Source organism: Lampris incognitus, chromosome 3 (assembly GCF_029633865.1).
Source record: "Lampris incognitus isolate fLamInc1 chromosome 3, fLamInc1.hap2, whole genome shotgun sequence".
NCBI lineage: Eukaryota > Metazoa > Chordata > Actinopteri > Lampriformes > Lampridae > Lampris > Lampris incognitus.
The window spans coordinates 115,056,881-115,076,484 of record NC_079213.1 but is presented as its reverse complement, the minus strand read 5'-3'; the positions used below and the strand labels follow the sequence as shown (position 1 = coordinate 115,076,484).

The following is a 19,604-nucleotide window of genomic DNA, read 5'->3' as shown; positions in this document are numbered from 1 at the left end:
TATTCTACTGTTGTCATCAACCATCTGCTTACTGCCTGCAACAGGCTCAATGCCAGCAGCTCACAGACTGTAGTTACATGTTAGTTACGTATATATGACATGTAGACCTGCTGCCACTGCTGCAGACACTCAACCACTTGGCCACGCCCGCCTGGATGGAGCAGATCTGCTCACACTGAGCACGCTCAGTCTCCCTCAGCTGCGACATGAAGGCAGTCAGCTGATCCTTCCACTGGTCCATCAGCTGCATGATCTCACTCAGGTCTTCAGAATCCTGCAACCCCATACAGGCAAGGCTTATACAGCTTAATAGCAATTCCAGACCCCTGAATTGCTATTCAGCCATCCATCCATTATCCCAACCACTAATCCTGCTCGCAGGGATGCTGCAGCCTATCCCAGCAGTCATTGGGCGGCAGGCGGGGAGACATCCTGGATGGCAGCCAGCTCATCACAGGGCTCCCACACACACACACACACACACACACACACACACACACACACACACACACACACACACACACACACACACACACACACACACACACACACACCTAGGGACAATTTAGTACGGCCGATTCACCTGACCTACATATCTTTGGACTGTGGGAGGAAACCCACAGACAAGGGGAGAACATGTAAACTCCACACAGAGGACGACCCGGGACGACCCCCAAGGTTGGACTACCCCGGGGCTCGAACCCAGAACCTTCTTGCTGTGAGGTGACCGTGCTAACCACTGCACCACTGTTCCGCCCCCAAACAGACCACAATAACAAAAATAATAACGGCCTTGTATGAAATAGACACTGCTGTCACAGCCATTTTAAATCATGTAGTATGTCTTGTGTCTCTTTCTTGTGTGTGCCTGTCTGCTTGTCATGTCATTAAAACAACTACTTTCTTCAACTCTGACAAATGTTCACTACCATTTGGCAAAAAAACTCTTGTGGAATAGACAGCCGGTCTATTTGTGAAAATGACTCCAATATCCCCAAACAGTTCATCCGCAAGTTTTACTTTGGCATTTAGGCTGAATATAGTAGTTCTTGGATTTACAGAATAGAATACAGAATACACTTTATTTGTCATTTGTACATACAGTGGGGAGAACAAGTATTTGATACACTGCCGATTTTGCAGGGTTTCCCACTTACAAAGCATGTAGAGGTCTGTCATTTTTATCATAGGTACACTTCAACTGTGAGAGACGGAATCTAAAACAAAAATCCAGAAAATCACATTGTATGATTTTTAAGTAATTAATTTGCTTTTTATTGCATGACATAAGTATTTGATACATCAGAAAAACAGAACTTAATATTTGGTAAAGAAACCTTTGTTTGCAATTACAGCGATCAGACGTTTCCTGTAGTTCTTGACCCGGTTTGCACACACTGCAGCAGGGATTTTGGCCCACTCCTCCATACAGATCTTCTCCAGATCCTTCAGATTTCGGGGCTGACGCTGGCAACACGGACTTTCATCTCCCTCCAAAGATTTTCTATTGGGTTCAGGTCTGGAGACTGGCTAGGCCACTCCAGGACCTTGAGATGCTTCTTACAGAGCCACTCCTTAGTTGCCCTGGCTGTGTGTTTCGGGTCGTTGTCATGCTGGAAGACCCAGCCACGACCCATCTTCAGTGCTCTTATTGAGGGAAGGAAGGAAGGAGGTTGTTGGCCAAGATCTCGCGATACATGGCCCCATCCATCCTCCCCTCAATACGGTGCAGTCGTCCTGTCCCCTTTGCAGAAAAGCCTCCCCAAAGAATGATGTTTCCACCTCCATGCTTCACGGTTGGGATGGTGTTGTTGGGGTTGTACTCATCCTTCTTCTCCCTCCAAACACGGCGAGTGGAGTTTATACCAAAAAGCTCTATTTTGGTCTCATCAGACAACATGACCTTCTCCCATTCCTCCTCTGGATCATCCAGATGGTCATGGGCAAACTTCAGACGGGCCTGGACATGCGCTGGCTTGAGCAGGGGGACCTTGCATGCGCTGCAGGATCTTAATCCATGATGGCGTCATGTGTTACTAATGGTTTTCTTTGAGACTGTGGTCCCAGCTCTCTTCAGGTCATTGACCAGGTCCTGCCATGTAGTTCTGGGCTGATCCCTCACCTTTCTCATGATCATTGATGCCCCACGAGGTGAGATCTTGCATGGAGCCCCAGACCGAGGGAGATTGACCGTCATCTTGAACTTCTTCCATTTTCTAATAATTGCGCCAACAGTTGTTGCCTTCTCACCAAGCTGCTTGCCTATTGTCCTGTAGCCCATCCCAGCCTTGAGCAGGTCTACAATTTTGTCCCTGATGTCCTTAGACATCTCTCTGGTCTTGGCCATTGTGGAGAGGTTGGAGTCTGATTGATTGAGTGTGTGGACAGGTGTCTTTTATACAGGTAACGAGTTCAAACAGGTACAGTTAATACAGGTAATGAGTGGAGGACAGGAGGGCTTCTTAAAGAAAAACTAACAGGTCTTTGAGAGCCGGAATTCTTACCGGTTGGTAGGTGATCAAATACTTATTTCATGCAATAAAATGCAAATTAATTATTTAAAAATCATACAATGTGATTTTCTGGGTTTTTGTTTTAGATTCTGTCTCTCACAGTTGAAGTGTACCTATGATAAAAATTACAGACCTCTACATGCTTTGTAAGTGGGAAAACCTGCAAAATCGGCAGTGTATCAAATACTTGTTCTCCCCACTGTACATACAATGAAATCCACTCTCTGCGTTTAACCCATCCTAGCTGTGTAGCTAAGAGCAGTGGGCAGCCGCCGTGCAGCGCCCGGGGAATGATTTACCCTTGGTTTGCCCTTTCCAGGTACTGACCGCTGGGTAGACTGTGCCCGGGGATTTGAATTCAGAGTTACCTCCTCCTAGGCTTTGACTAAACAGGTATCAACTCACAAGGCAGCAGGTGGATTTGAAATCCGAGTTCCCTTCTCCTATCCCAATGTGTTGGCTGGACAGGGCAAGTACCATACAGGCATGCAGGAGGACCAGATCTATCACTAGGGACGTCATCCTTAGCCAAAGGGCCCTTGCTGAGATAAGGTGCTACCCCGCTACAGCCTGCGGTTGCAGTTTAGCGTCTTACCCAGGACAGGGTAAGATGCTAGTTTGTTGATTAATAATTTGTTATTAATCAACAAACTGTCTCTTCATAAAGTATATTCTTATCAGCGTTGAGTGACATAGTGATATTCTGGGTAAACTTGATTCAGTTTCCTAAATTTTCTTTTTTTGTGTGTCAACTGAAAATGAGGTCAGAGCAGCAGGATATGTCAGTCACTAGTGATCGGTTTGGAAAAATCTTCCCCTAAAAAGACGCAAAAACAGATAACGAGGAGGCATTTTAGACTGTAAAATAGAGTGGTGGTGAAATGGCCATTCAGTCTGAATATCAGGCTGCCAGCCAACAGCAGATTTACAGCATCAACAACACAGATCATGTCTTTTCAGAGCTGTGAGTGAATGTAAATTGTGTGTGTGTGTGTGTGTGTGTGTGTGTGTGTGTGTGTGTGTGTGTGTGTGTGTGTGTGTGTGTGTGTGTGTGTGTGGACCTGGGCAGACAGTAGGACTGTAAGGTGTTCTGCTGTCTTGGTCCAGGTCTTCTCGCTGATATGGAGTCTGTTCACCAACTGCAGTTTCTTCAGACTGATCACCTGAAAACAGCCAGACATGGTCACCCAGCTGCTGTCTCTGAGCAGCAAACACAACACACATGTATATATAATACCTCTCTCTCACCCTTATTTTGGTTGGCGTGTGTCTTCCTCAAGCTCCAGTCCTCTACAAGAGGCCTGGGAGTTTGAGGGTTCTGCACTGTATCTTAGCTATTCCTAGGACCGCACTCTTCTAGACAGAGACTTAGACTCAGGCGGCTTTGATTGTAATGACCTCATATGCATGTCTCATATGGACGGTTAAAGCACTTGGAACTTGCTTACTTGTGTCTTTACTCACACAAACACACTGCACGTTACACTCGGCTCTAGCCAGTTTACTCTTGGAGTGTTTTGTTGTTCTCCTTTGACGGCTCTGTAGCTCTACATATTTGCAGGCATTTGTCAAGTGTCAGATTCTCTTGCCTGAGTAATCTCTCCCTCAGTGCAGAGCTGTTTGTGCCAGACACCGTTTGATCTCTTATTAATGAGTCTCTGATGTCTCCAAAAGTACAACTGCTGGCCAACACTCAAGATGCTGGGTATATTGGGAGAAGGATGCTGAATATGGAGCTGCCAGGGAAGAGGAAAAGAGGGAGGTTTATGGATGTGGTGAGGGAGGACGTGCAGGTGGCTGGTGTGACAGAGGAAGCTGCAGAGGACAGGAAGAGATGGAGATGTGTGTCTTGCTGCATGACCCACGTTCTCTTGTGATTCAGTTCACGGACAGATGTGCTGACATTTTCCTTAAGAAGTCGCTGGTATAGTTCAGAATTCATTATTCCATCAATGATGGCAAGCAGTCCTGGCCCAGATGCAGAAAAACAGGCCCAAACCATGACACTACCACCACCAACACCATGTTTCACAGATGGGGTAAGGTTCTTATGCTGGAATGCAGTGTTTTCCTTTCTCCAAGCATAACGCTTCTCATTTAAACCACAAAGTTCTATTTTGGTCTCATCCATCCACAAAATATTTTTTTCCAGCAGCCTTCTGGCTTGTCCACGTGATCTTTACCAAACTGCAGATGGGCAGCAATGTTCTTTTTGCAGAGCAGTGGCTTTCTCCTTGCAACCCTGCCATGCACACCACTGTTGTTCAGTGTTCTCCTGATGGTGGACTCATGAACATTAACATTAGCCAATGTGAGAGAGGCCTTTAGTTGCTTAGAAGTTACCCTGGGTTCCTTTGTGACCTGGCCGACTATTACACGCCTTGCTCTTGGCGTGATCTTTGATGGTTGACCACTCCTGGGGAGGGTAACAATGGTCTTGAATTTCCTCCATTTGTACACAATCTGTCTGACTGTGGACTGGCGGAGTCCAAACTCTTTAGAGATGGTTTTGTAACCTTTTCCAGCCTGATGAGCATCAACAACGCTTTTTCTGAGGGCCTCAGAAATCTCCTTTGTTCTTGCCACAATACACCTCCATAAACATGTGTTGTGAAGACCAGACTTTGATAGATCCTTGTTCTTTAAATAAAACAGGGCGCCCACTCACACCTGATTGTCATCCCATTGATTGAAAACACCTGACTCTAATTTCACCTTCAGATTAACTGCTATTCCTAGAGGTTCACATACTTTTGCCACTCACAGATATGTAATATTGGATCATTTTCCTCAATAAATAAATGACCAAGTTTAATATTTTTGTCTCATTTGTTTAATTGGGTTCTCTTTATCTACTTTTAGGACTTGTGTGAAAATCTGATGTTTTAGGTCATATCTATGCAGAAATATAGAAAATTCTAAAGGGTTCACAAACTTTCAAGCACGCCTGTAAATATGTCATTGTTTTAAGTTCTTCTCTTGATGATAACATGGAAATAACATAGAAACTGAATCATTGAAAGTAGTTGTTAACTTTACTGTCATGTCAGATGCTTCTGTCAAATCCATAGACTTGTTAATTGATAAGCAAATCTCAACCACACCATCCAATTTTCCCCAACCAACTCATCTCTGAGGTTGGCTCAGATCATACAGCCCATAATGTAATCCTGAATATAGTGTATGGCTCTACAGTCTGAGAAATGAAGATGACCCCTGACCTTCAGAGTGAGGCTGTAGGTGACTTTCTTCCAGAGATCTCTCTCATTGGTCAGCCTCCCAACCTGAGCCTCCAGACGGTGTCGCTGCATCTCGTACAGTTGGTGGTACTCCTGGACCAGCCTGGACACAAAACCTGGTCAGACCTGGAGCCACTGCCTAGCCAACTGGTTAAAAAATAGTTCAATCTTTTAATATCATAACATCTTCTAATACATATATTGTTTATAATATTTTTCTCTGGTGTACCTTTCAGGGAAGTAGTTTAGGATTGATAGAAAATAAATATATGAAACAAAACTTCGATTATGTCTCGATTGTACATCATCAAAAGTCAGATAAGTCTTTACCATCTTGGGCAGGAGAGATCCCATGACACATATCTATTCTAAAAATGAAAACCACACTTTAAAAAGCATCCATGCAGATACATTTTTAGTGGACTCTTCTCATTTATTTGCTATGAATTTGTTATGAATGATATTTTCACTGAAAACAATTTACCGCTATGGGAAGATAATTTTAATTTCTTTCAACAGAATCATTTTTTTCTTGACGTTGGTTAAGTCACCTACCTTTGTCCACCTTATTTCAAAATACTCTAGAAATTTCCAAAAAAAACAGTAAGCCTACATTTGAAAAGTTTGCAATTATCTTTTTTTCAGACTCTAAACTAAATATAAGAAGTTGAGATTGATGTTTTTGGCATTGACGTGCAGGTTTGGCTTGACCAGGATGATGCAGTATTAATGATTCTATCAAGTCCTAAACAAAACAGCTGACTGGAGAAAAGACTTGTGGACCATCACAGAGAGAACATGGCCGCCGCGTTCACTGTGGACCAATACCAGTTTTGGACAGTGGGACTGAGCCATGGGTTTGGACTCACTGAGTGTTCTTCTGGGCCTGATCCACAGACCGAACCAGCTGCTCCTGAACCTGCCCAGCCTTCACCGAGACAAAGTCATTATGGTCTCTGATCTCAGACAGCTTGCTGAGAACACACACACACACACACACACACACACACACACACACACACACACACACACCTTTTCACTTATATCTGGCTTTTATTCAGTTTGTCATTTAGTAAATTCAGGGAATCACTTTCCTAAATTGCAACAAGTGAAATTCTTTCACAGCAAAAATGTTTTTATATTAACCTTGAAAGACAAAAGCTCCTTCCATGCTGTTATTTCAACTTAAATTTGCAAATGATTACCCCTGGCTGACCCCTGATGACCCTGACCTACGTGTTGAGCTGCTGAATGAAGTGTTTCAGGTGGATGATCTCCTCAGTGAGCCTGCGGTCCAGTGCTCTCTGGGCCAGGCCTTCTGCATGCAAATTCTTCAGCTGCCGGGGGATTCGGTCCAACAGAGCCATGTATTGCTGTCTGGACCATCAAACAGGGATACAAGGGACCGCATGAGAAGATGAACTAGTAATGTGGCTTCTCCACAGCTATCGGGAATTTAGAAACTTCCAGTAGAAGCAGGGAGATTGATGATGGTAATACTTCTGATTAGTTGACTAGATATGGTACTCATGGTTATTATTCATGACAGTGACGGCTGGTTTACAGCCCCCCCCCCACACACACACACATACATGACATGTGCAGAAACTTCACTTGTTGTACTGGCAGGCCAGAAAATCATCAGCAGTCTTTTAAGTTCAAGAATTTTAGAATCAAGTAAGACTAGCTAGTAGAAATTAGTTGATGTCCAAAGTGTCTGATAGAATATATCCAGTACAGAGGTCATGTTAATAGCACCCACAAAGTTTAAAACGTGTACAGAAACTTTAATTTCAGTTTTTTCACATCAGCCACTTACCAAACAAACATGCAAATGTTTCAGCTTGTTGGGTTTCATCACAGCTTATAGTTCCCCGGTTTAAACTTTGTGAGTGCTGCCTTATCCTTCCTGTAAGGACCTGGCACTGTTTGACCTTGCTGCTTTGGGACCATTCAAAAGAGATACTGGGAGAATTATTACTGTCCCAGTACAACTGAAGCAGAAGCAATGCGGGTTCTGTGTGGAGGTGTTGGCTCTGACCTGAGCTTGGCCAGCAGTGCTCCTCTCTCGGCACACTCCACGCTGACCTGTCGGATCACCTCATGAAAGACAATGTTGTAAATGTTCTGCTCCACCTGCAGCAACTCCACCAGACCCTGCATCTGAAGAGACAACTGGTTAAGCTCAATAACCAGTAGGACCAGTTTAGACATAACTGGTTAAGCTCTCTAAACCAGTAGGACTCATTTATACATTACTTGATAACCTCTCTCTTGTTATAGAGGACCAGCTCCAGAGCCAGTAGGACCAGTTTAGGCATAACTGGTTAACCTCTATAACCACTAGCACCGGTTTAGAGATAACTGATTAATAATGTAAAATTGACTTTGCAGTAATTTATTCAACAATAAATTAACAGCGAAGCCATTTCTTTCTGTGGAAAAATTAAGTACACCCTTGGCTCTAATAGCTGATATTGTCCCCTTTGGCATAAAAAACCTCAAGGAGGTGTTTCTTATAACTGTCTACCAGTCTCTGACATCGACTAGGAGAAAGTTTTGCCTACTCCGCCATGCAGAGCTGTGTGTTTATGATCCTGACTGCTTGTGGGTAGAAGCTGTTTAGCATTCTGCTGGATTTAGCACAGATGCTCCTGCACCTCTTTTCAGACAGCAGGAGGGACAACAGGGTGTGAGAAGGATGGTGGAGATCCTTATTGATGGTGGAGGCTCTGTGAACACAGCATTGATGGTAAATCTCCAACAGGAAGGGGAGAGGGACACCAGTGATCTTGCTAGCTGTCTTCACTATCCTGTTCAGCTGGTGTTGTTCTGTCGCTTTGCAGTTACCGTACCAGGAAGTGAGACCATAGGTTAGAATGCTTTCAGTAGTGCCCCTGTAGAAAGTGGTGAGGGCTGGAATGGGGAGATGTGCCCTTTTAAGGCTCCAGAGGGGATGGAGCCGTGGCCTTTTTAACAATGGCCAAGGTGTGACTGGCTGAGGTCAGGTCGTCCAGCAGGTGCACTCCCAGCAACTTAATGTTACTGACCCTCTCCACAGTGGCGCTATTGATGGTCAGCAGCATATGATGGTGCCTGCTGGCCCTCCTGAAGTCAGTCACCATCTCTTTTGTTTTATTTATATATAGAGAGACTGTGGGATTCGCACCACGCCATTAGCAGCTCCACCTCCATCCTGTATGCAGATTCATCATCATTGCTGACGCGAACCACTACTGTTGTATCATCTGCAAACTTGATGATGTGGTTGGTGTCAAATTTGGCAGTACAGTCACGGGTTAGCAGGGTGAACGAGAGGGGGCTAAGGACACAGCCCTGGGGTGAACCTGTGCTCACTAAGATGGAATTTGATGTGTGGCTGCCCACCCTGACTGTCTGCTGCCTCCATGTCGGGAAGTCGAGGACCCAGTCACAGGTGCCAGAGTCCACGTCCAGCAACCTCAGCTCTTCCACCAGTTGATGTGGTACAATGGTGTTAAATGCCAAGCTGAAATCGATGAAGATGATCCTGGCATAGGTGTTCTTCCCTTCCAATTGTGACAAAGTGACCTGGAGTGTGGTAGATATTGTGTCTTCTGTGGCTCGGTTGGCTCTATTTGCAAACTGGGGGATCTAGGTTTGCAGTGAGGCAGGCCTTGATGTGTAGCATGACACAACGCTCAAAGCATTTGATAACTATGGGAATGAGGACCACAGGGCAGAAGTCATCCATGCAGGCTGGGTTTCACTTTTTGGGCAGGGGAATGATTGTGGTACTTTTGAGGCAGGTGGGCAGTACTGCTTGAGTTTATTGTGCCCCACCAGGCTTTCCATGCCAGAGATGCCAATGGATTCACATACAAATTCTTTGAGTGAATCTCAGCTTGGGGTCATCAGAGGAACTGCAGTGGGGCTCGGCAGCTTTAAAGACTGATCTGCAGTTATAAATCTCTAGGATTTGATACAGTCTGGTTTATTTCACAGTATGTGTTACCCGTTCCATATTTACCTCCGAACAAATCCAATTCAGCTCAGTCAGAACAATCAGTTTACCTGACAGAGGTCAGTGTGTATTACTGTAGTACTATCAGACAGGTCAGTTTACCTGACAGAGGTCAGTGTGTATTACTGTAGTACTATCAGACAGGTCAGTTTACCTGACAGAGGTCAGTGTGTATTAGTGTAGTACTATCAGACAGGTCAGTTTACCTGACAGAGGTCAGTGTGTATTACTGTAGTACTATCAGACAGGTCAGTTTACTGACAGAGGTCAGTGTGTATTAGTGTAGTACTATCAGACAGGTCAGTTTACCTGACAGAGGTCGGTGAGTTGGTCAGAATGCTGTTTGACTCCGGCTTTCTCCAGCATGTCGTCCATCACTGTCATCAACTGTACTGCCTCCTGACGACCACTGGGCTTCCTAGACACACGCATGCACACACAAACACACACACACACTTAGACAAAGTCACATCAAAATTTCCCAAACCAAATATCATCCAGATGAGATGTTTCACACCACATATTCCACATTCAGGCTCTGAGATTTTAAAGCTCTGAACTCACAGCGAAGGGAAAACTCGGAATCTCTGGTCGTCATCCATCAGCTGAACCGTGAACTTACTGAGGGGAGCAAAAGATGAGGGAGGAGAAACATTTGATTTCATTCCAGAAAGTTGAATCAGTGCATCCGGACACAAAGTTTAGTTGGAGAAACATTTCTTCACTCGTACACACTGTCAGTCTCAGCTGACTGCAGGTATGCCCATCCTGGGGAGTCACTTCGTCACATCTCAGTGACTTTGTGACTCATCATGTCTCTCATCACTCAGATGAGAGATGAAACATTTCTCCCACTAAACGTTGTGTCCAGATGAACTGATTCAACTTTCTGGGATCTCCTTACCTGGATTATTGAGCATGCATCAAGACATTTTGATTTCATTCATCTGACAGCATTAAAACCACAGGTATCATGCAGACAATATGTTTGAGAAGCAACTCAGACATGTGAGATAGGAGAGAAGATCCAGGACTCACTTGTCATACAGTGCCAGGCTCTTCAGTCCTCTGTTTCTCACCAGGTGATATTCTGCTGGAATCAGACTCTCTACCAGACCCCCCCTCTGAATACAGACAACAAACACACCGGGAAACAGACAGAACCAGGCCCACACTGTATCATTCCCCCAATATAAACCAGCGGGTATGGTGCTGACAGGTGAGGCAACCTGCTCGTAAACCCCAGCTGATCAAAAACAAAGTGTTACAGAAGACAACGCCACACTCATGGAGTTGGACTTTTTACACTCATGACAACAATCCAGTCAGACAGGAGTGTATGAAGTGTACGACAATAATCCAGTCAGACTGGAGTGTACGAAGTGTACGACAATAATCCAGTCAGACTGGAGTGTACGAAGTGTACGACAATAATCCAGTCAGACAGGACTGTATGAAGTGTACAACAATAATCCAGTCAGACAGGAGTGCATGAAGTGTACGACAATAATCCAGTCAGACTGGAGTGTACGAAGTGTACAACAATAACCCAGTCAGACAGGAGTGTTATGATGTGTACAACAATAATCCAGTCAGACAGGAGTGTATGAAGTGAAGAAGGGAAATGGTAAATGGATCTGCCTGTTTCATGCAGTCGTTGCCCTGCTCTGACAGGGGTGGGAGGGACTTCCTCCTCCTCTGGGTTGCCATGGCGTCACAAAGGAAGGAGATGTCCCTGCACCAACACACACAAACACACACAAACACACACACACACACACACACACACACACACACACACACACACACACACACACACACACAAGCCGTTCATCAAACAATTATTATCTAATCAACAATTTTTACTTAAATATTTTCATTTGTGATGTTACGTGTGTCACTGTCAGAAGCTGAACTTGGGGCAGAGTCATGTTTGCACCATGTAGTGACATCTGACACCACAGCAAACCAAAACAGTCTCAACAGTCTCTAAACGGACTGTGAGACTTTCAGCTGCTCACTGAACAAACTGCCCGAACCTCAACGCTGACGTGACACGCCACAGTAAAAGTATGATTTCATAACCTGACTTTGCCATTTTCCATGACCTGAATGATATTTGCAGGACATGAGTAAGTGAAAGCCACTTTATTTTGTCCTTCTATTCTTACAATGAACTGTATTCTTACAACAAAATTTGTTCCGCCCACAATTATGAGGATGAGTGTCCTCGTCCTCATACTTGTGGACGTTACTTGATATGTACAACTTGAAACTTTTCACCCGTTTGCTGGTAGGTGCAGGTGAAAGTGTGTGGACAGTTGTGTGCATGTCGTTGACATTTATCCATGGTAAATCTTGCAGGCATCGGCAAAAATAAGCCATTGTCAATAGGACACACCAACACACAGGAAGCTGGTGTGACCACTGCAGTAGAAACTGGAAGTCAGTGGACTACAGTTATGCACAGAGTCAATTGGCTGTGTCTGCGGGTGGGAAGCCGGATGTGGGTGTGTGTCCTGGTCGCTGCACTAGCGCCTCCTCTGGTTGGTCAGGGCGCCTGTTCGGGGGGGGACTGGGGGGAATATCGTGATCCTCCCACGCGCTACGTCTCTGGTGAAACTCCTCACTGTCAGGTGAAAAGAAGCGGCTGGTGACTCCACATGTATGGGAGGAGACATGTGGTAGTCTGCAGCCCTCCTGGATCAGCAGAGGGGGTGGAGCAGAGACCAGGACGGCTCAGAAGAGTGGGGTAATTGGCCAGACACAATTGGAGAGAAAAAGGTGAAAAAAAATTGTTCACTGCATGCAACCATGCTATTGTATAGGAACAGTGGGCACTTGCAACACCCAGGGATCAATTCCACTTCTTCCTTCCATTGCCTTGCTCAGGGGCACAGGCAGGAGTATTAACCCTAACATACCTGTCTTTTTGATGGTGGGAGGAAACCGGAGCAACTGGAGGAAACCCACGCAGACACAGGGAGAACATGCAAACTCCACACAGAAAGGACCTGGGACAGTCTGGGGTTCAAACCCAGGACCTTCTTGCTGTGAGACAACAGTGCTGCTAATCACTGGGCCACTGTGCTGCCCTCGACATGATCAATTTGATCATTTTCCAGGTGTTTTCCATGGCTGGAACACTATGCACTATATTTCCAGGATTTCCAGGACATGTGGGAACTGAATATTCTAAATGAACAGAGGCGCACTTAAGGCGCTGGACTCAATAACCAAAGTCCAACTATGAAGCTGTGTCCTTGTTATGTCATGTTCTATAACACACTTTCGAACTCCGTATGAGCAATTTCACATTGTTATTTTAGTTTTCATTATTACATTGAACATATTTAAATTGTCCCGTACAATCTTGTCTGTCACCATACCTGCCCGCTCCTCTCAGCGATGGGGGCTGTTCCAGGAAATGCTTGTATTTGTGGCGGCCATGCGCATGATGCCATACAGTGTCTGGACGTCTGACCCCTGAACCCTTCAGAAAACAAGTTGCACTTTTAAACAGGATTCAACCCTAAAGAAACCCACAATCAAAACAAAACTATTTAAAAAGGACAAACAACATGCCCAAATTCTCATCTGGACACAGGTCTATAAAGCTTTTGTTTGCCCCCCCTTTTCCTTCCCAATTGTACTTGGCCAATTACCTCACTATTCCAAGCCGTCCCGGTCTCTGCTCCACCCCCTATGCTGATCCGGGGAGGGCTGCAGGCTGCCACATGCTTCCTCCGATACATGTGGAGTCACCAGCTGCTTCTATTCACCTAACAGTGAGGAGTTTCACCAGGAGGACATAGCGCATGGGAAGATCACGCTATTCCCCCCAGTTCCCTCTCCTTCCCTGAACAGGCGCCCTGACTGACCAGAGGAGGTGCTAGTGCAGCGACCAGGACACATACCTGCATCCAGCTTCCCACCTGCAGACACGGCCAATAGTGTCTGTAGGGACGCCCAACCAAGCCGGAGGTAACACAGGTATTTGAACCAGCGATCCCCATGTTGGTAGGCAACAGAATAGGCCACTACACTACCCAAATGCCCCAGTAAAGCTTTTAAACAGAAAACAGAGCAGTTCTTCGGTGACTTCAGTTGAAGTTATTGACATCCTGACCAGGTCTTCTTTAAGCCAGTCTTAAAGAAGATCTGGAGACATTTATATTCCTCTGGTACTACCTGAAACTGTAAACTATCTGTTCTGAAGGCCTCAGTAATGGCCAGAAACAGAACCTGGCTATGGTGTGGACTAGCCCAGTGGAGGTACCTTGCTGTGTTTGTGATGAACTGGTCCCAACTGGTCACTGGTGCGGAGCGTGGAGGCAAGACTGACCAGCAGCTCCTCTGGAACCAGGTCTGTCTGAGCAGGAGGCAGCTCAAGAAGCTCCGCTGCCAAGAAAAACCATTTTACACTCCATCTGTGCTTATGACAGAAGTCTGCAGAGTTCTACTTCTTAATGACTTTGAGGTAATGAGCTGCCTGTTCTGTTGTTTGAGATGAAGCCTCAAACCCGCTGCAGAAGTAGATGAGACGCAGGACAGTTACATCACTTTTCTTTACACCAGCCCAATAAATGTCAAAATCTTAGAGTAGAATAAAATTACTTTTACTTTCTGAAGGGAACTTCATATGTAGTTGCCGGTTTGAAGCGGGGAAACAAATTATGTTAATAAAACTATGTAATATCAAAGAAGGTTGAATCAGTTCATCTGGACACAACGTTTATTGAGAGAAACGTCATCCTCATCTAAGTGACCTCTTCAGTCTCACCTGACTGCAGGTGTCCCCACCCTTATAAACAATACAGTGACTGCAGGTACCCCACCCTTATAAACAATACAGTGACTGCAGGTACCCCACCCTTATAAACAACACAGTGACTGCAGGTGTCCCACCCTTATAAACAACACAGTGACTGCAGGTGTCCCCACCCTTATAAACAACACAGTGACTGCAGGTGTCCCACCCTTATAAACAACACAGTGACTGCAGGTGTCCCCACCCTTATAAACAATACAGTGACTGCAGGTGTCCCCACCCTTATAAACAACACAGTGACTGCAGGTGTCCCACCCTTATAAACAACACAGTGACTGCAGGTGTCCCACCCTTATAAACAACACAGTGACTGCAGGTGTCCCACCCTTATTAACAACACAGTGACTGCAGGTGTCCCCACCCTTATTAACAATACAGTGACTGCAGGTGTCCCACCCTTATAAACAACACAGTGACTGCAGGTACCCCCACCCTTATAAACAACACAGTGACTGCAGGTGTCCCACCCTTATAAACAACACAGTGACTGCAGGTACCCCACCCTTATAAACAACACAGTGACTGCAGGTGTCCCACCCTTATAAACAACACAGTGACTGCAGGTGTCCCCACCCTTATAAACAACACAGTGACTGCAGGTGTCCCACCCTTATAAACAATACAGTGACTGCAGGTGTCCCACCCTTATAAACAATACAGTGACTGCAGGTACCCCACCCTTATAAACAATACAGTGACTGCAGGTGTCTCCACCCTTATAAACAACACAGTGACTGCAGGTGTCCCACCCTTATAAACAATACAGTGACTGCAGGTACCCCACCCTTATAAACAACACAGTGACTGCAGGTGTCCCCACCCTTATAAACAATACAGTGACTGCAGGTGTCTCCACCCTTATAAACAACACAGTGACTGCAGGTGTCCCCACCCTTATAAACAATACAGTGACTGCAGGTGTCTCCACCCTTATAAACAATACAGTGACTGCAGGTGTCTCCACCCTTATAAACAACACAGTGACTGCAGGTACCCCACCCTTATAAACAACACAGTGACTGCAGGTGTCTCCACCCTTATAAACAACACAGTGACTGCAGGTGTCCCACCCTTATAAACAATACAGTGACTGCAGGTACCCCCACCCTTATAAACAATACAGTGACTGCAGGTGTCTCCACCCTTATAAACAATACAGGGACTGCAGGTACCCCACCCTTATAAACAACACAGTGACTGCAGGTACCCCACCCTTATAAACAATACAGTGACTGCAGGTACCCCCACCCTTATAAACAATAGAGTGGTGTAACGACCCAAACCAACCACCAGTTTCATATGCAGATATGGGTGGGACCATTAACTAGAGTTACAATGGTCCTGTGTACTATTCACAGAGGATTTGGGAATGGTTGCAATCACATCATTGTAAGATGGTGACAGATGTACTCTTAAGCCCCCTCTCGGTTCAGGGATGGTTGTTCCCTCTTCACACAGATGGCCTCTTTGACTTCCCATTCAAGCCAGCATTCCTCCCTATCAGGGATGGTCACATCTTCATCCTTGAAAGAGTGACCACTGGTCTGTAGATGGTGTAGACTGTGGAGTCCTGGTCTGTAGATGGTGTAGGCTGTAGAGTCCTGGTCTGTAGATGGTGTAGACTGTAGAGTCCTGGTCTGTAGATGGTGTAGACTGTAGAGTCCTGGTCTGTAGATGGTGTAGACTGTGGAGTCCTGGTCTGACATGTTATCTCTCCTGTGTTGTGTCATCCTCTTGGCCAGCATCTGTTTAGTTTCCCCGATGTACAAGTCACGGAAATCCTCCTGGCACTTCACAGCTACACTATATTGCTCTGTGCTGGAGACCCGGTCCTTGGGGTGGACCAGTTTCTGGTGCAGGGTGTTTTGGAGTTTGAGAGCAACTGGGACACGGAGTTTGGAAAATATGTGTCTCAACAGTTCCCGACACCCCCACCACTTACAGAATCACCACTGGTTTATGCTTAGACAGCTGTTGTCCTTCTCCTCTCTCCTGTTGTGTTGTTGTTAAGCCCACTGAGGCAAATTTGTAATTTGTGATATTGAGCTATACAAATAAAATTGATTTGATTTGATTCGATTGGCTGGTGCACTGTTTGGGGTCTTCCTGGCTTTGACAAACACCCAGTTAGGATAACCACACTTAACCAGGGCCTGATTAATGTGGGATTTCTCCCCTTCCCCGGCAGCTGTGTCGGTGGGGATGTTGTCCTAGTTTGTGCTCCAGCGGATGATGAGAGTCAAACTTTATCGGGGGGGGGGGGGTTGCTAAGAGTAACTCATAACTCTGTTGCCATCTTACAATGCTGTGATTGCAACCATTCCCAAATCCTACACATGGCCATTGAAGCACTAGTTAATGGTCATGCCTATTTGCATATCAGAATCATAATCATGTTTATTGGCCATGTAGGTTTGCACATACATCGAATTTGACTCCAGTGTGGCTCTCTCAGTGTACTTAACAGAGAATAACAACACGGGAACACAACAATCTTCACATATATACACACTTTAATGGACTGTGTTGTACTTGAATGGACTGTGTTGTTAACTGCGTTTGTTTTGGGGGTTTTTTTGTTCTCTGTTTTTATGTTTTTAGTGGTATCGTTTTTAGGGAATTTTTGGATGTGTATTTTTGTCTGCTCTGTTGCACTGCTGTGGGCTGGGAGAAACAGCATTTCATTTTTTGTTATGTGCGCAGGTACATAGTGAAAATGACAATAAACTAAATCTTGAATCTTGAACCTTGAAGGATCGACTTATATAGGCGAAATAAGAGGTGATAAAGTACAATGGTGCAGAGAATATATCAGAGATGCTGAAATGCTGATATGAACCTGGTCGTTGGTTTGGGTCGTTATGCCACTGTATGTTTATAAGGGTGGGGGTACCTGCAGTCACTATGTTGTTTATAAGGGTGGGGACACCTGCAGTCACTATGTTGTTTATAAGGGTGGGTACACCTGCAGTCACTATGTTGTTTATAAGGGTGGGGACACCTGCAGTCACTGTGTTGTTTATAATGGTGGGGACACCTGCAGTCACTGTGTTGTTTATAAGGGTGGGGTACCTGCAGTCACTGTGTTGTTTATAAGGGTGGGGACGCCTGTAGTCACTGTGTTGTTTATAAGGGTGGGGACACCTGCAGTCACTATGTTGTTTATAAGGGTGGGGACACCTGTAGTCACTGTATTGTTTATAAGGGTGGGGGTACCTGCAGTCACTATGTTGTTTATAAGGGTGGGGACACCTGCAGTCACTATGTTGTTTATAATGGTGGGGTACCTGCAGTCACTGTGTTGTTTATAAGGGTGGGGACACCTGCAGTCACTGTGTTGTTTATAAGGGTGGGGACACCTGCAGTCACTGTGTTGTTTATAAGGGTGGGGACACCTGCAGTCACTATGTTGTTTATAAGGGTGGGGACACCTGCAGTCACTGTATTGTTTATAAGGGTGGGGACACCTGCAGTCACTGTATTGTTTATAAGGGTGGGGACACCTGCAGTCACTATGTTGTTTATAAGGGTGGGGACACCTGCAGTCACTGTATTGTTTATAAGGGTGGGGACACCTGCAGTCACCGTGTTGTTTATAAGGGTGGGGACACCTGCAGTCACTGTATTGTTTATAAGGGTGGGGACACCTGCAGTCACCGTGTTGTTTATAAGGGTGGGGACACCTGCAGTCACTGTGTTGTTTATAAGGGTGGAGACACCTGCAGTGAGGTGAGACACTGTATTGTTTATAAGGGTGGGGACACCTGCAGTCACTGTGTTGTTTATAAGGGTGGGGACACCTGCAGTCAGGTGAGACACTGTATTGTTTATAAGGGTGGGGACACCTGCAGTCAGATGGGACACTGTATTGTTTATAAGGGTGGGGACACCTGCAGTCAGATGGGACACTGTATTGTTTATAAGGGTGGAGACACCTGCAGTGAGGTGAGACACTGTATTGTTTATAAGGGTGGGGACACCTGCAGTCAGATGGGACACTGTATTGTTTATAAGGGTGGGGACACCTGCAGTCAGATGGGACACTGTATTGTTTATAAGGGTGGGGACACCTGCAGTCAGGTGAGACACTGTATTGTTTATAAGGGTGGGGACACCTGCAGTCAGGTGAGACACGGTATTGTTTATAAGGGTGGGGACACCTGCAGTCAGGTGAGACTGAAGAGGTCACTCAGATGATGGTGATGAAACGTTTGGGTCAGTAAACATTGTGTCCAGATGACCTGGTTCATACTATTGAGAATGCATAAACACAAACTACGTAATGCATTTATAATAACAAATTACAATTAGTATATGCAATAATACTGATACATGAATACTATCATAAAGTAAAATATTATATTAATATACAGTAGTGTACTGTTGATATTCTGAAAGTAATATACTAATGCTAAGGTACTATGATATATCATACTATTGAATCCCAGCAGTTCATGAATACTTCATAAAGTATAACACACTGACAAACATCACCCATCTCGGGGACGAGGTGGCAGCGGGGGGGGGGGGTTGCACCTCCCCTGCTGGGGCGAGTTTGACTGGAGGCGCTGGTCGGACTGCTGGAACGTGAGTTTAGGGGGTTCGGTGGGTTGTGATCTCTGCTTCTACGCTGGGTTCTGCTGGTATTTTCTGGCACGTTCGGTTTCGTTTCGCAGTGTTTGCTGGTCGTATGGATGACGTCAGCGTGTCTCCTTACCTCTGCGTTCCGGCCGAAGCGTCCGGACGGGTCTGGCCCTCCTCCTCGGTACCGCTTGCGCTGAGCTGGATGTCATGGTAGAAATAAGCGGGCTGGACTCTGACCCGTCCCGTCCACCGCCGCCACACTGCGACCCGGAGCTGCCTGACTTTCAACCGCAGCAGTCCCCCGACCGCTCGAACTCATAAACTGTTCTAATACGTCACGACGACGTCACGACGACGTCACGACGACGCGCTCCAGGCTGTTCGTATGTAAACACCTTCCTTTACCATTACGCTGTCCCCACCTTGACCTCGTT

General features: G+C 45.7%; 1 protein-coding gene across 1 annotated transcript in view; it reads right to left on the bottom strand.

Annotated features, from left to right (window-relative positions):
* axdnd1 (axonemal dynein light chain domain containing 1) overlaps positions 1–19,379 on the bottom strand; it is a 34,929-nt gene extending 15,550 nt beyond the window's left edge. Inside the window, exons 1-13 of the mRNA XM_056276938.1 lie at positions 19,304–19,379; positions 14,035–14,156; positions 13,145–13,248; positions 11,397–11,490; positions 10,794–10,879; positions 10,320–10,376; positions 10,065–10,173; positions 7,794–7,915; positions 6,989–7,129; positions 6,622–6,726; positions 5,735–5,855; positions 3,575–3,676; positions 108–274 (exon numbers count right to left, since the gene is read on the bottom strand). Coding sequence (XP_056132913.1) covers positions 108–274; positions 3,575–3,676; positions 5,735–5,855; positions 6,622–6,726; positions 6,989–7,129; positions 7,794–7,915; positions 10,065–10,173; positions 10,320–10,376; positions 10,794–10,879; positions 11,397–11,490; positions 13,145–13,248; positions 14,035–14,156; positions 19,304–19,379 — 1,406 coding nt within the window. The remainder of the gene's footprint in view (positions 1–107; positions 275–3,574; positions 3,677–5,734; positions 5,856–6,621; positions 6,727–6,988; positions 7,130–7,793; positions 7,916–10,064; positions 10,174–10,319; positions 10,377–10,793; positions 10,880–11,396; positions 11,491–13,144; positions 13,249–14,034; positions 14,157–19,303) is intronic.
* Between the last annotated feature and the right edge of the window lie 225 nt (positions 19,380–19,604).